Below are 16,239 nucleotides of genomic sequence, written 5' to 3'. Positions count from 1 at the left end.
TTTTTTTTTTTTTTTTGAGATAGAGTCTCACTTTGTTGCCCTTGGTAGAGTGCCTTGGCATCATAGCTCACAGCAAACTCAAACTCTTGGGCTCATGTGATTCTCTTGCCTCAGTCTCCCGAGTAGCTGTAGCTGGGACTACAGGGGCCCATCACAACACACAGCTATTTTTTTTTAGAGACAGGGCTGGGGCTGGTCTTGAACCTGTGAGCTCAGGCAATCTACCTGCCTCAGCCTCCCAGAGTGCTAGGATTACAGGTGTGAGCCACCATACCCAGCCTCAAATGCAGAATATTAATGGGGTGAGCCAGCAAACTGGAGATCTGGGGAGAGTGGCTGTGCCCATCCCAATGCTGACTTGTGGCAGTGTTCCCTCTTGCTCAGCGGAAGCCAGTCTTCCTGTTCTGTCCAGGCCTTAACTGATTGGATAGTTATGCATGGGCCACCCACAATATGGAGGGTAGTCTGCTTAACTTAAACATCACCATTTTAAATGTTAGTGTCAGCCCCAAACAGCTTCACAGAAACCCATGGACTGATATTTGGCCAGGTTTCTTGATACTGTGGCCTGGGTTGACACATAATTAGCCATCATGCTTACAAAATATTTACTGAGCATGTTGTACACCACAGGCTTGCCGGAGTGGTTCCTTTTACCCTCACCATACAGCTCCTGGGCAGGCCCTGTACTCAGCTCTTTCCCTCCCCTGCCACATAAACCCACATCCTGCCCCCCCGCTGGTCCACGTTGTCCCCCAGCCTGGACCATGTACTGCCTCATCTCCTTATCCCTGATTTCGACATATCTTTGCTTTTGAAATATTAATTACCCTTCTTGGCATATCTTAAAATAACTTTTCCTTCAAACCTTACTTGATTTTATTATAATTTTTTACCATTATCTTCTTTCCCATCAGACTGCAAGCACTGTTCAACAGAAAAGTGTGTACTAGCACCCTGACAATCTTCAATGTAAAATTCTATAAATAATTTGTAAGTTTTAAATTGCATGCCCTTCTGAGTAGCAGGAAGAAATCTCATGCTGTCACCCTCCACCCTACATGGGACACGAGTCCCCCCCTTTGTCCAGGGTATCTACGTGCTGGAGACACTCTGCTCTCTTCGTTCCCTTAGGGTGGGCTGGGTTATCTGGCGTCATGGTGCCTGTGAGCAGATCACTCTTATCTTTACTTAAACATGGCCACACAGTAAAGGAGTAGTGACGCTGGCAATTTGAACGTCCCAAAGAGAAACTGTAGCGTGAGCTTCCTTTCAGTGAAAAGGTGAAAGTTCTCAACAAAAGGAGAAAAAGATCCTGTGCTGAGCTTGCTCAGATTGGCAGTCATAACAGGTCTCTGTCCGTGAACTGTGAACAGTGCATTGTTACAATTGTTCTGTTGCTAATTATTTTTGCTAATCTCTTATTGGCCTAATTTATAAAGTGAACTTTATCATAGTTGTCTGTATATTGGAAAAAACACAGAGTACATACAGGGCTTGGTACCATTCTTGGTTTCAGGCATCCACTGAGTCAGGGGAGGCTACTTCAAGGTACCTTATTAAGTAGAGGAAACTCAATGAATATTGATTGACTTGTGTTCTCTATCAAGTGTGGTATGTTATGTTGACTATTCCTGTGAGTTGAAATTGTACTTTTCTCGGTAGTTTGCATTGAGGGAAGATTATAGGCTGAATTAGTGAGTTCTGAGAAAATCATGATATGGGAGGCAGAAAGTGCTAGCTGTCTCTCAGAGCCTTTAAAGATGATATTAACTAACTGAATTTTCAATGGCTCAGGCCTCCTTCTGATGTTGGCACGTCACGTGATTTTGTAGTGTCAATGTGGACTCACATTAACTACATTTATGGAGGGCAATGCTAAAGTACTAATTTGCAGTGTTTTTTTTTTTTGTTTTGTTTTTGAGACAGAGTTTTACTGTGTTATCCTCTGTAGAGTGCTGTAGTGTCACAGCTCACAGCAGCCTCCAACTCTTAGGCTTAAGTGATTATCTTGTCTCAGCCTCCCAAGTAGCTAGGACTACAGGTGCCCACCACAACGCCCGGCTATATTTTTTGTTGCAGTTGTTATTGTTGTTGAGCTGGCCTGGGCTGGGTTTGAACCCACTAGCCTTGGTGTGTGTGGCTGGCATCCCACCCACTGAGCTATGGCACCGCCTAATTTGCAGTGTTAACAACTGTCTTACACACCAAAATATTCATTTTGCTGCCCATTTTTATACATCACAGCGGGAAGAAATTTTGTAATCAGAAGATTTCCTGATGTGCTTGCACTCAAAGGTTTAATTGTCTGAATTTAAGGCATACTTTCCTAGCCCTCTACAAATCTCATTGCACTTGGGCACTGTTATTGTCTGTAGCACAGGGCCTGGCACTTGGTGGTGTTTAATAGATATTGATTGAAAGGATAAATTAATGAATGGAGGGTGATGGCGTAACACTTTCTCTCCCCGGACGTTCACATAAGTGTAATAGCCTGTGTTTGTTCCTGCACATCCATCTTGTATCGCTGACCATCCCTACTTTAACTGGCAGATTCATTGTGTACAACATTCTATACCTACAGCAAGTTCTTGGTTGTCAAGAGTCTCGTACTTTGACACATGAGAAATGCACTTTCCAGGAGTCATCTTAATTTTGCCATATTTAAGCTAAAATTTAACTTGATAACTATGTGTGTATATAGATGGATAGTTATTCATATATAAATATGTATCTGGGAGATCTATGTAGATATATATTTATATGGATAGTTTGTTTATATAGATAAGCTTATACGTATATATGGCTATGTATCCATTTCTCTCTGTGTGTGTATCTATAAATATGGGTGTATATATACACATATATACATATATGCATATTTACTCACACATTTTGAAAATGTTGTAGAGATAAGTATAGATGGATTGTAGATAATTATCATATCCTTATTGGAACTGGCCAGAAATTATATATTCCGAAAAAGATATGCTATTACCTCTTACTCATTCCAGACAGAAGAAATCACTTACTGGCTTGGATACTAAAAGCAAGTTGTCTCAAAATGTCTCTTGTATATTTCCATTTGTATAAAAGGTTAAAACAGCAGCACAGACACACACAGGTATCTCCTTCAGTATGTGCACCTATCTCGAGCAGGAAATATGAAAATTTGTAGGGATCAAAGGATGTCTTTGGGGAAGGGAACAGAGAGAGAGGAAGGGGTTGGGTTACTTTTCATTGTATTCGTTTTTGTGCTATTTCCATTTACAGTGTCTTTTCCGCTTACTCATAGGTAAATAATTTTAAAGTAAACAAATTTCCCTTTTGCTTTAAAAGCCAAAGACCTCTGCTGTGATTGCAAGGTGCCTTCAAGATTATATCCCATTCCCGCTGCTATTGTGTCGGGTTATTCTGGACACGGAGAAGGAACGACTGCAGCTTATCTCTGGTTTTGTTTTCTAGAACTTTGCTGGCCTTAGGATGTCATGTGGGTATATCCGATGAACATGCGGAAGAAAAGGTGAAAAAAATGAAGTTACCCAAGAAGTAAGTTGAACTCCTCAGTAGTGTCAAATAGTCTGTGCCTGATTCAGTGCGTCCGCATGACCCCTAATGGGCACCCAGACGTCTTGCTTACACTTAGGTTACAAAATTCAGATTCTAAAATATAAACTAGGATACATCAAGTCTCTGGTGAGACTTGTCCTTAACACATTGCCAAGAGATGTAACCAACCTCAGAGAATATTTGGGGGTGTGTTATAAGAAGTGTTCTATTTTTCCAGTGTGTATATCAACGTGTGTCCATCTCTCTGACTGACTATGTGTAGCTTCCACTCTCTGCCGAAAATTGTTAGTAATTTTACTTGCCTTGATGATGAGACTATATTTGAGGAATAATTATAAAGTCAATGTTACTATCCCCATTTTAGGATGAGAAAACTGAGGCAGACGCATGCTGCTGGCGTTTGGCCTGCTAATCTATGAATTCTACGACTTCTGTCTGTGATCCTGTTTAAAAGCTCAACTTTCTCACCTGCTAGTGGGCATTGATAACACTTCAGAGAGAAGTTTTAGGTATTAAGTGAGGGAGTGTTCAATATGTGATGACTGTCTCCTGTTGTCACTTCCTTTTTTATTTAAACGTAAGACTTCGAGCCACTTTTCTGAGGCTCATGGTTTGTAAACAGAAGTATTATACCATGGGAAATAAAAACATTATAATCACTCCATGATCTTCCTCAGTTACCCCAGGCATCAAGTTACTCCAAATAACATAAAATCCAAGTAGAAATTGTACACTTACCATGCCAATGCAGATTCAAGCAAGTCCTTTACTTGAACTGTTTATATAAATAATTTTTACTCCGGTGCTCCATATAAAAATTATATTATTACTGCACATATTTTTAGGTTCTTTTTTCTTTTCTTCTTTTTTTTTTTTTTTTAGACAGAGTCTCACTTGGTTACCCTGGGTACAGTGCCCTGTCATTATAGCTAACAGCAACCGCAAGCTCTTGGGCTCAAACCATCCTCTTGCCTCAGCCTCCCAAGTAGCTGGGACTACAGGAAATAGCTAGCTTTTTATTTTTAGTAGAGATGAGGTCTTGCTCTTTCTCAGGCTGCTCTGCTAACTCCTGAGCTCAAGTAGTCCACCCATCTCAGCCTCCAAAAGTGCTAGAATTACAGTTGTGAGCTGCGGAGCCCTACTATTTTTAGATTCTAAAATTTTTCTTTCAAAGTTAAAACAGTTCCAAAGGATATGATTTTATGGAACACTTCACATATTAACCTTTTGAAATGATACTTTTCCAACAGTGTATAGTGTATCTAATGAAAACAGAGTCACAATGATCATGTATCTACTATTTAAAAACTACATAAAAATATTGTTGATAATAGGGAATTTTATATCATTTCATTATTCTCTTTGGACTATTTCCAGTCCATTTCCTCCACAGTATCGTGCATTGTTAAATAATAAAAATATATCTGGCAGTCTTGATTGATTGTCCTTTCGCACTGTATAACTTTATAACTAAGATGTATATCTAAATTGAATTTTTAATTGGTTTCGTTTCTGTAATCATAATCATTAGGTATTAAAATTTTTCTGCTGAGTTATCATTATAATTATTTTTAGTGCTCAAAGTAGCATACATTAATTTTTAACAAAAATTTCTGAAAAAAATAACATTTTATTGGAAATAGCTCATAATAAGATGGATTGAACTATTTTCATCCAGTTAAGTAGGTATATTGAAAGAAAGAGACACATTTTCAGGATCAGTTGTATTCTTTTTTCATATTAATAATTTTTGTTATTAAAATCATTCAGTTCAGTGAACCAAATACCACAGTTATTTATCATGAAAAATCATTACATGTGATTTTTCAAGTGACAGTTCAATTCTGTCCTTGTTCAGTTTTTTCAAAGAAAAAAATTGGAAACCAACTAACTTGGAGAAGAATTAATCATCTTCTTATTAAAATCATTTGCTCTCAGTTTTTTGGAAAGCCTTCCAAGAAGGCATTGTTAAAGCTCTGGAAAGAAAAAACAAAATCAAAAACAAAAAACCCTGTCAAACTGATAATGAAATCTGTTACTCTTTCACTTAGGAGGAGAAGAAAATGAAAAAGTTAATTTCACATTACCTTTGACTGCATAACATGTTTAATAAAGTATTTTCATCATGTACTGTGTTCCACATACGTGTGTGTGTGAATGTATGTGCATGTATAGGTGTGTCTCATCAAAACTTCAAGTATAAGGCTGGGTGCAGTGGCTCAACTGCTTGTAATCCTAGCACTTTAGGGGGCTAAGGGCAGAGGATCAGTTGAGGCCAGGAGTTGGAGATCAGCCCGAAGGACATAGTGAAATCTTGTCTCTACAAAAACCAGAAAAATTAGCTGGGGTGTGGTAGCATACAGCTGTCATCCCAGCTCCTGGGAAGGCTGAGGCAGAAGAACTTCTTGAACCCAGGAGTTTGATGTTGCAGCTATGACGTTGCCACTGCACTTTAGCCCTGGCAACAGACTAAGACCCTGCTTCAAAAATAAATAAGACAACAACAGCAAACCTTGGAGTGTAATTTAACTTATTGCATTTATAGAATTTTTTGTTTTTTTTTTTACCATAAAACCTACCTGGTAAACCCAGTTTCACTGTCAAAACAGTCACCTAAAACAGAGTTACCTTTCAGCACAACAAAAAGAAAAAAAAAAATGGATTCATTCATTGTCTGTGACAATCACCTCAATTCTAATTTCTGAAAAGAAGGATGATGGTAGCGCACAGGGTTTACGACAGGTTGCCTCATTGAGGTATTAATGTCCTCGGTCTTCAGCACTTTTTATTGAAGCTTTTTCTTCTTGTCATTTTCACAATATAACACAACAATTAATTGAAAGTAGGTAAGGAAATGGAAAAGCTGAAGCTGTGAAATGAAAACTGCACTTGTATTTGCTGACAGTTCATATACCATTCCTAAACTTGCAGTGAGATGTCCTTTGATTCTTACTCTATGACAGAAATCCTCATGGTAACAGATATTGATATGGATGCTTATCAGCACAGGCTTAAAAATATGGAGTGTTTTGCTTGTTTTTGGAGATAGATTCTGCCTGTATTGCCCTGAGGTAGAGTGGCATGACTTCAGAACAGCTCACAGCAACCTCAAACTCCTGGGCTCAAGTGATCCTCTTGCCCCAGCCTCCCAAGTTGCTGGGACAACAGTTATCCAACAAGTCACCAGCTATTTTTTCTATTTTTAGTAGAAACGGGGTCTCACTCTTCCTCAGGCTGGTCTTGAATGTCTGAGCTCAAGTGATCTCACCTCTGCCTTCCAGAGTTCTAGGATTACTAGCCTGAGCCACTGTACCTAGTCACCCAGCCTGAATATTTGTTTTTTGTTTGTTTGTTTGTTTAGACAGAGTCTCATTATGTTGTGCAGGCTAGAGTGCTTCCATAATGTCAGCCTACCTCACAGCAACATCAAACTTCTAGGTTCAAACAATCCTCTTGCTTCAGCCTCCCATGTAGCTGGGACTACAGGCCCTACTGCAATTCCTGGCTAATATTTATTTTTTCAGTAGAGATAGAGTCTCACTTTTGCTCAGGTTGGTCTGGAACTCCTGAGCTCAAGTGATCCTCTGGCCAGAGTGCTAGGATTATAGGTGTGAGCTACCACTCTGGCCCCTGGTGTTTTTTTTTTTTTTTCAACCATTTAAAAAACAATTTGGCATCATTACGTAAAATTACTCATTTGCACATCATTACCCAGTAGTTCCCCTCTAAGAGACACGTCCCACAGAAAGTAAAGTTCACACCACCAAAAGAAAACTATTATTTATAGCAGCATTATTTTTAATAAAAAAAATAAGGGAGGAGGCTACAGGGAATAGGAGGATATTCAAAAATAGGAAACTGGGTTAAGTTGTATATTGTTAAATAATAAAATGCATGAATTATAGTTGTAAATGACAACGCAGATGAACCTAAAAAAAGTGTTGAGGATGCAAAAATATATCCCATAGGTGATATAAAGTATAACACCAATTTTTTGAAGTTCAAAAAAATAAACTAAAAAATGCATATTTTGTAAAGATATATAATTATTTGATAAGATTAATTTTTAAAAATCACTTCATTTATCATTCTAGCTAGTAATTATCTTAAGGATGATGTACAGATGGGGTAAAAGATGGAGAGGAGTATTCAGAAAAATGCAGTGATATTAGTAATGTTGTAATTGTTAACTTGGTAGTAGATTAATGGTGTTTGTTTTATTATGCCCTGAAACATATGCTTTTTTAGTTATTTTATTTTTTAAATAAAATGTGACAGGTATTAATCACAATAAATGTACATGTATTAAATTCTCCAGGTAAGCGGCAGAGATTGTTAGATTGACTTCAAGGATAACTCACAAAGAATAGTCACAGGAAACACATCAAGAACTTTAGCTCAGGGCGGCGCCTGTGGCTCAAAGGAGTAGGGCACCAGAACCATATACTGGAGGTGGTGGGTTCAAAGCCAGCCCTGGCCAAAAAAAAAAAAAAAAGAACTTTAGGTCATAGAAAAGTTGTATATAATGAGAAAATGATATGCCAAGCTATCTTGTCAAAAGTGAAATGACATGATTTCTTTTTATCAGTTTCCTACATAAGATGAACTAGATCTTAGAGAAAAATTAGTATTAAGAACAGAAGACCACTATACACATATCAAAGACCAAGAAAGCAAGCATTAGGCACCAAGTAAAACACCTTCGAAATTCAATAACAAAAAATGTTAGTAGATTTTTGAAGAGAGGTAAATGTGCATAGCAATAGATCATAACGGAATTCTCAGAAACTGACATGTGTAACAGATGAATATTAATAAATATTAATAAAAATATAAACCCATGAGGATTAAAAGCTTGACATATAGAACATTGTGTATATGGATCATTTATAAAATTCATTATCCTTTAGGACATGAGAACATTGGTACTTTAAAGATCATGTTTCTTGAATCACAAAGGATAAAGCAAAAATCATATATAATGTAATATTTAACAAATTTTGAGGGGGGCCAGGGACTTCTAAATAGTTTATGGATCAAGTATATCACCATGGAAATTTATTTATTTAAAACCTTTTTTTTGAGACAGAGTCTCACTATGTCACCCTTGGTAGAGTGCTGTGGTGTCACAGCTCATAGCAACCTCTAGCTCTTGGGCTTAAGCGATTCTCTTGCTTCAGCCTCCCAAGTAACTGGGACTACAGGTGCCTGCCACAATGCCTGGCTATTTTTTTTGTTGCAGTTGTCATTGTTTAGCAGGCTCGGGCCAGGCTCAAACCCATCAGCTTTGTATGTGGCTGGCACCTTACTGAGCTACAAGTGCTGAGCCTATTTAAAACTTTTTAAAATAATTTAAAAAGATAATTTATATTTCTTGATCTTGCTAAGTGAACCTCTCCTTTTTTTATGTCTTACATACTGATGAATGACTGAGTCAACACCAAATTTATTTTCTTAATTTTATTTTTAAATTGACAAAAATTGTATGCATTTATGGTATCTGACACAGTATTTTGAAACATATACATTGTAGAACAACCAAATCAAGCCAATTCACATATTCATTACCTCATTAAATTACCTTTTTTGTTTTTGTGGTGAGAACACTTAAAATCTACTCTTTTAGCAATTTTCGTTATGTAATACATTTTTATTAACTATATTAAGCAAGCTATCCAATAAATCTCTTGAACTTATTTATTATAGAAATTCAAAAACAATGATAGAAAAAGAAAATATTTAATAAGGAAACATATGCATTGCATATATAAAGTAATACTTGCAGAAAATAAAAGAAATATAAGAACAGAAACTAATTAATTTGGTGGAGATGGCATGAAATATAAATACTACTGAGAACAAAGGCTTGTCTCCTAATAAGCAGTAAAAAAAAGGTGAAAGATTGACAAAGGAAAAAAGACTTTTTTTTTTAAGCAATCTTAGAAATATTTTCAGAAGGAATTGGGAAATGTAATAAATTTATGCCAAAATATTCTAAAGGTAAATGATATGGACGATTGTGTAAAACAATACACAACTGACCCAAGAAGAAAGAAAATGTGAATAGGGCTGTAACTATTAAAAGAATGGAATTAATAGTTTAAAATCTATACACGTACACAAAAATATACAGTAGTCCCAAACAACTTTTCTATAGATTTCTACCAAATACAAACAATGTCCAATGAAAACGAAGAAATTCTTCACAGCTATTTTTCAGGAATAATAAGACCTTCATATCAAAGCCCAGATCAGGATAGTATGAGAAAGTGAAATTATAATTCTATTTTACTTATGAGTATGGGTGTAAGAATGCTAAGTAAAATACCAGCAAACGACATAGCGATGAATTAAGACAGTATAGTATGACCAAGCTGAGTTTATTCCAGTAGCAAAAGAATGGGTTAATATTAGAAAATGTATTTATTAAACTCTAAAAATGAAGAAAATTTATATGATAACTTCAGTACATTTGGAAATAAATATTTCATAGGATTTTTAAATTACAAACTTCTGAATTCTTTGCAAGCAATAAGCTGAGAGAACCTTGTTAAACTGATAAAGGCCAACAGCAAAATAGCAACTAATAATCTGTAAGGTAGGACCCCTTTAAGGTTCAGGAATGAGACATTGTAAGTCACGACTATCTAATGGATTCAGTGTAACCCATACCAGGAGAAAGGAAAAAAATGCAAGGGTTGGAAACAAAATAATCAAATTTTTATCCATAGCAGGTATTAAAAAACTCAGGGGAATTTATAGAATTATTTGTAATAATATTGCTAGATCAATTCTTTTTAAATCTATAATCATTTATAAATGCAAAAAGAAAAAAAAATTGTAAGTCAGATAAGAAACCTAAGAATAAATCCAACAGAAGAGACGTGAGATCCGTGTGGATAAAATGTTTAAATTTGATTTCAAAAGTTTAAAGCATAACTACAGAGAGGTAGATCATGTTCATGAATGCTAGGACAAAATTATTATTTCTCCCAAATTAATTTTAAAGTGAATCCTGTTCTAGTTTTCCTTCCACCAGAGGTGTTTATTTCTTTAGTAGTTTGATAAACTAATTCTAAGATGTATGTAGAATTGCAAAGGCAAAGAATACCCAGATGTCTTTTGCAAAACAAGATTAATTTTCTCTACTAGATTTCAAGATTTCTGATAAATCTTTGTTAATGAAGGCATTGTTATAATGGTCTAGAGCTAGACAAACTGAGACGGAGACCTTCCAGATATACCTCTGTATATGTGAAAATCTGATGTAAGTTCTCCTTCTAAGTAAGTAGAGAAATGACATTGGCACTTAGGTAATTGATTAGCAACATGAAAAAAAAGGTAGGTCTCTACCCTATATTGCACACAAAGATTTGCAAGTTATTTTAAGATCTAATTGCACAAAACAAAGACTTTTTGAAAACAACAGAGTGAAATATATGACCATGGAGGTGGGGAAAGGATTTTTTTTTGGCTCAGAGAAAAGGCAAATCTTTCTTTCATTTAAGTCTTTGCTCCAATTTAAGCTCTTTGGGGAGGTCTTTCCTAACTATTGTATCCTATTGCCTTGACCACTTCCTTTCCCCTGCTTTATTTGTTTAATTGCACTTCTATACCTGATGTTACTTATCTGCTTATTTTTCATGTCCCCTAAACTGAAGGATGCACTCAGTAGGGGGTAAGGCAGCTTTGTTTACTGCAGTGCCTCAGTTTCTAAAACACCTAGTACGTGGCAGGTGCTCCATAAATATTGTTGAATAAAAAAAAATTAATAAATTTGACTACATTGAAAAAGTTGTTTGTCAAAAATCTGTAAATGAAAAGAATCACAGAACAATGGAAAATGAGCAAATGAGATGAACAGATAATTCACAAAAGAGAAAAATCCAGTAAACATGTGAAAGACGCCCAACCTCACTAATGATCAAGGAAATGTATATTAAAATCACAATTAGAAATTGTCTCACCCCCCCATCAGTTTGGGGGGATGGAAATCGAACACTATAGAAAGACTGTAAATTTGAATAACTACTTGAGAGACCACTTTAGGCTAATCCTATCTTATAAAGTCAAAGATGATCCAGCTACTTCTTATCCAGGCATAAATCTTAGAGAAACTTTGCACACATGTGCAAATCGGAAGAGAATAGTTATTGCAGCATAGATTATAATAGCAATAAATGTCCACATTTTAAGAATGTGAAAATAATTTTTATAGATTCATGCAGTGGGATGTTAAAGAATACTTAAAATGAGTTAACTAAATATATCTACAGGACAAATCTCAAAAACATCTTGAATAACAATTAAAAAGTATGTTACCAAAAAATCTGGGTATGGTAAAGTACCATTTATAGTTGAGAAATTTGAAATATGACTCTACATATAGTTTATGGAACCAAATATATGTAGAAACAGTGTTAAAATTATGCCTAGGAATAGTCTAATTCCAATTCAGGGTAATAATTCCTTCTGGGGAAAAAAGCAGGGGTTTGGAGCTGAGGGGGGAACACAGGGAGAATGTCACATCTGTGCATCATTTTTGATACTTTTGCATAGGTCTGAAATATTCAAGATGATAACAAAGAGGTACCAGATTTTAATCCACTAAAAAAAGGGGGGAGGGGAAGAGAAGATAGACTGAATGAAACTAGTCTTTTAGGAGCTCAGTGACAACAGGGTACTAGTTTCAAAATGACAATGTCAAAAGAAACGTTTTGATAAAGCCTAGGACATCAGCCCTTCACCTTTTTGGCACCAGGGACCAGTTTCATGGCAGACGATACTTCCACGCACCAGGGCTGGGGGAGGATGGTTTCAGGATGATTCAAGTGCATTATTATGCACTTTATTCTAGTTCTATTATCATTATCTTGTAATATCTAATGAAGTAATTGTACAACTCGCCATAATGCAGAACCAGTGGGAGCCCTGGGCTTGTGACAGTGACTCTGGCAGTGTGTTGCTTATGTCCAGTCTATTCTGTGATCCTGTTTTGGTTGCTGTCACTGCAGAAAACCCTGCTTCACAAAGATTCCATGTTGGAAATGGAAGCAGGTTTCAGTACTTTGGCGGCAATCTCAGCATATCCTGCCTTGACTTTAATCTGGAATGTATGGAAATTTGCGGTTGTTTCAAACATACTTTTAAAGCCACTTGTCATTATGATCTCAAGCCGTTGATCCTCTTCTAGAGGACAAAGTCGATTCACCTGGCTTATTCAGGTCTCCATTCCTTCCCCCTTCAGGCGTTTTTTTTGTGGTTGGGAAATGCTCAAACTCTTTTGAGAGCTGAGATAGGGGATCATACACCAGCTGGAGAAAGAAGGCCCTGGCTCGGCCTCTTTCAAAATCTCTGCTCATGTTTGAAACATGTCAGAAAATCCCAGTGTTTACCCATCACCCCATAATTCCAGTTTGGCTTTGAATGCAGCCACTTTCTCTGCTGGCTTAAGTGCAGTGCGCTTGTCATTTTCACCTGAAGTGACAGATTGAGCTTGTTGAGCAGGTCGAATGTGTCACACAAGTAAGGAAGTTTTGCCATCAATTCTGTGTCACTGCTAAGTGCTGTCAGTGGTGACCGCCAGCTCTGGAGGAGCTCTCACAACTCAGCGGTCTACTTTTAGAAAGCCACCTCACTTCTGTGTACAAGAGAAGGCACATGTGCCTTGTGGCTGTCTCCTCAGAGAGCTGTGTGGACAGCCATGTGTCAACAGCATGGACTTTAATGAGGTTGGGGATTACTTTAACCACATCCTACAAAATGCTGGTTAGTTCAGGGGACCTCTGTCAGCTATCCAGCATTTCTCTAATGAGTGACACAGTGGGTAGACTTGTCACAACTGCACAAATGATCACACGAGATACAGATTGACAGTACACACTGCAAGAGGTGAGGCTACCCATAGGTGCAGGATAGCCCTGAGCACTTCTCAGAGTCCTTTTATTGAGAAGATACATAATGGGTGGAAAGATTACTAAGCAGACATGCAGGGGCTGGGTGCTCAGGGAAATGACCTCATAGGTGCCAACAGAGTATGTACTCAAGGAAATGATCTTCAAGGGTGGTAAGGAAGTGATCTCTAAAATACTAAGTGCAATTTTTATTCACTAATCCTTTAAGGAACTGTCATAAAATGTTTAACATTTAACAATCGCCTTACTACTACAGCACTGAACTTTGCTCCTCCAGGATTACTGAGTTACTTGGTGGCTTGTTTTCCAAGTCACAAGAGATTTCCAGGCTTTCCAGGAGAATGTCTTGTTCTCAATAAGTCCTCAGATGAGTTATGATGTTGGTGACTGTTGTAGTCAGTATGATGTTTAATTCTGTGTATAGACTCACATTCAGAAGTGACCTCCTTGCTCTGAGTAGCATGGCAGCTGTCCGTCTGTGCATATACCCACACAAAACAACCAGTTCAGTTTTCCTGGTATGCAATCATTCAAAGACTTGAAAGACTCTGCAGCTGTGATGCTGGTTGGCAACAAAAGTGTGCGTAACATATCCCCATGTGCATCCTCCTGAAAAACATGCCACACAAAAATAGGCATTATTGCCTTATTGACAGTCGACTTGTCAACCTGGATATGCACCATATGACTTATTAATCCAGTCTAATGGTTGTGCTCAATATCCTCTCTGTTTCATCAATTTGTCTGGTTACGGTGCTGGCTGAAAAAGGAACATGTCCCCCCTTTTGAGCTGCAACCTCTCCTATGCCCCCCCCCGAGCATTTACATCTTCTAACATCCTGTTATATTATTTGGTTTATTTGATTTACTACCTAATTCCCCATCAGAACATAATGTCTGTAAAGATACAGATTATTTTTTTGTCCATATTGCCTGATATTGTATGCTTAGCTCCTAGAACAGTGCTTGGAACCATCTTACCACTGAATGAATATTTGTTGGTACAACTGGGCACAAGGTTGACATGTCTCTTACTCCCAGGGCTGTGTAGGCTGTAGGGCACTCACCTGATAGGGAGGGAGTGCTCAATTCTTGATCGTTTGCGTTTGAGTTTGCTATCATTGCCTGGGCTGTCTTTCTTCATCTCTGCCGGCACTGGTATGCCTGTTATCTAGACTGACCTTTGGTGATGGGGCACACACTGGGTGCCCCCCCTCTTCTCTGTGGGTCACCGTCTCCATGCTGCGTCTGTCTTCAGGGAGTGCTGAAAACCTAAGAGTGCTCTCTCTGACTGCTTGGGGACTGTAGTCTATTGGAGGAGGGAGAGGAAGGATTGCTTCAGCTCTGCCCACCTAGATGTGGCTTGTCACCATATTTGTACTGTTTAGGGTTTAGTGCATGAAATTGTGGGACTGGGCCATTTTCCTGGATATAATCCAGGAAGCAAGATAGCTCATTTTGGCTCCAGGATCTATCCCCCCACCCCAGGAGCCTGGTGGGAAGCACTTACTTTCCCTGACTCTCCCTCCCTCTCTGCTCTGCGATCTTCAGGCAGGAGACTCAGTTCTTCATCTGTTCTTCCTCTCTGTCCCAAAGTGTAAGGGCTTTTTGTTCTTCTGGTATTCAGAAGCAGAGATTTTAATATCACAAGGCCCTTCTCTAAAGATCTTTGCTTCTGTGTTGAATTTTCAAAGATATTTTAAAACCCCCAAACCAAAAATAGCTTTTTTCCTCTCTCTTTCCTGAAATGACCTTTTCTTGAGAGGGGTGGATACCTGTGATCTTGTTACAGTATCTTGAGGAGCAGAGGAAGGTCTGCAACTAAAAAGGATTTTGGAGGGGAGGGCAGGGTGCATCATTATATTATGTTTACTTAAAAACAAGAAGAAAAGTCAAATAGTAAAAAACATAGAACCCTGGTTTTTTACCCTTCTCATTTCTACATTGAAATTGATTCTTCTATGTTTGTTTGGTGGAGAGTGCTTTTTGAATATTCTTTGTCCCATTTTTGCAAAAATATCAGCCCAGTATTCATTTCTGCTCTCAGTGAACTTTGTTCTTAATATCTCTGGTGTGCAGCCATCTGAGATTTTCCCATTTCTTCCAAGGTACTTGAAGGGCTGATTTAGTTTTGAAATGTACAACTAACATCCACTGAACTTGGACTTAATCTTTCATGTTTACCGTACATTTTTCACAACATACTGATTTCCGAGGTTCATTTAACGTGATTCAGACTAAACAAGTGAGCCTGGGAGCTGGGGGCGGCTAGAAGCTAAGAAATGCTTGCCACTTAGTAGTATTTTAGTATTCTGCCACGTTTTTGTGGTATCACTTCAATTGGCCCTTTAGTGATATTATGGTGAGTCCTTTTTGTTTTCAAAGGCTCATTTAGAAAATACTCATTTAGGAAATATGTAGATCAGGTAAGAATGAAGCACAAAACCTAATTGTTATTTAACCTGATAGTTCTCTGCGGAGCGAAGTACTGTCATTTTTTTGTTTACATCTTGGTAACCTGATGCACAGGGAACTGGTAGTTTTCTAGTTTGTTTCCTTTTCTTTGTTTCCAGAAGTCTTTTAAAAAGAAATTTTACTTTAAAGAAACTGAAGCCCAGGTAGATCGAGGTGTTTCAGTACTTTCACTGTTGTGGCTTCATTTCATTTTGTTGTATTTCATTTTGTTTTATTTTATTTTATATTTGCGAAAATAAAACTAAGAGCTACAAAAGTATTTTGATATCTTAGAAAGTGA

General features: G+C 37.6%; 1 protein-coding gene across 1 annotated transcript in view; it reads left to right on the top strand.

Moving 5' to 3' along the window:
- The window catches only part of RYR2 (ryanodine receptor 2), a gene marked incomplete at its 5' end in the record, with an annotated part of 583,561 nt that overhangs the window by 279,171 nt on the left and 288,151 nt on the right, over positions 1-16,239 (top strand). The window contains one exon of the mRNA XM_023519246.1: positions 3,466-3,549. Within this exon, the coding sequence (XP_023375014.1) occupies positions 3,466-3,549 (84 nt within the window). The remainder of the gene's footprint in view (positions 1-3,465; positions 3,550-16,239) is intronic.

The sequence above is a fragment of the Otolemur garnettii genome, unplaced genomic scaffold, assembly GCF_000181295.1.
Source record: "Otolemur garnettii isolate 467f Iridium unplaced genomic scaffold, OtoGar3 scaffold00165, whole genome shotgun sequence".
In the NCBI taxonomy this organism is placed as follows: domain Eukaryota; kingdom Metazoa; phylum Chordata; class Mammalia; order Primates; family Galagidae; genus Otolemur; species Otolemur garnettii.
The sequence above is the reverse complement of the archived record's forward strand: the minus strand, read 5'-3'. Positions and strand labels throughout refer to the sequence as shown.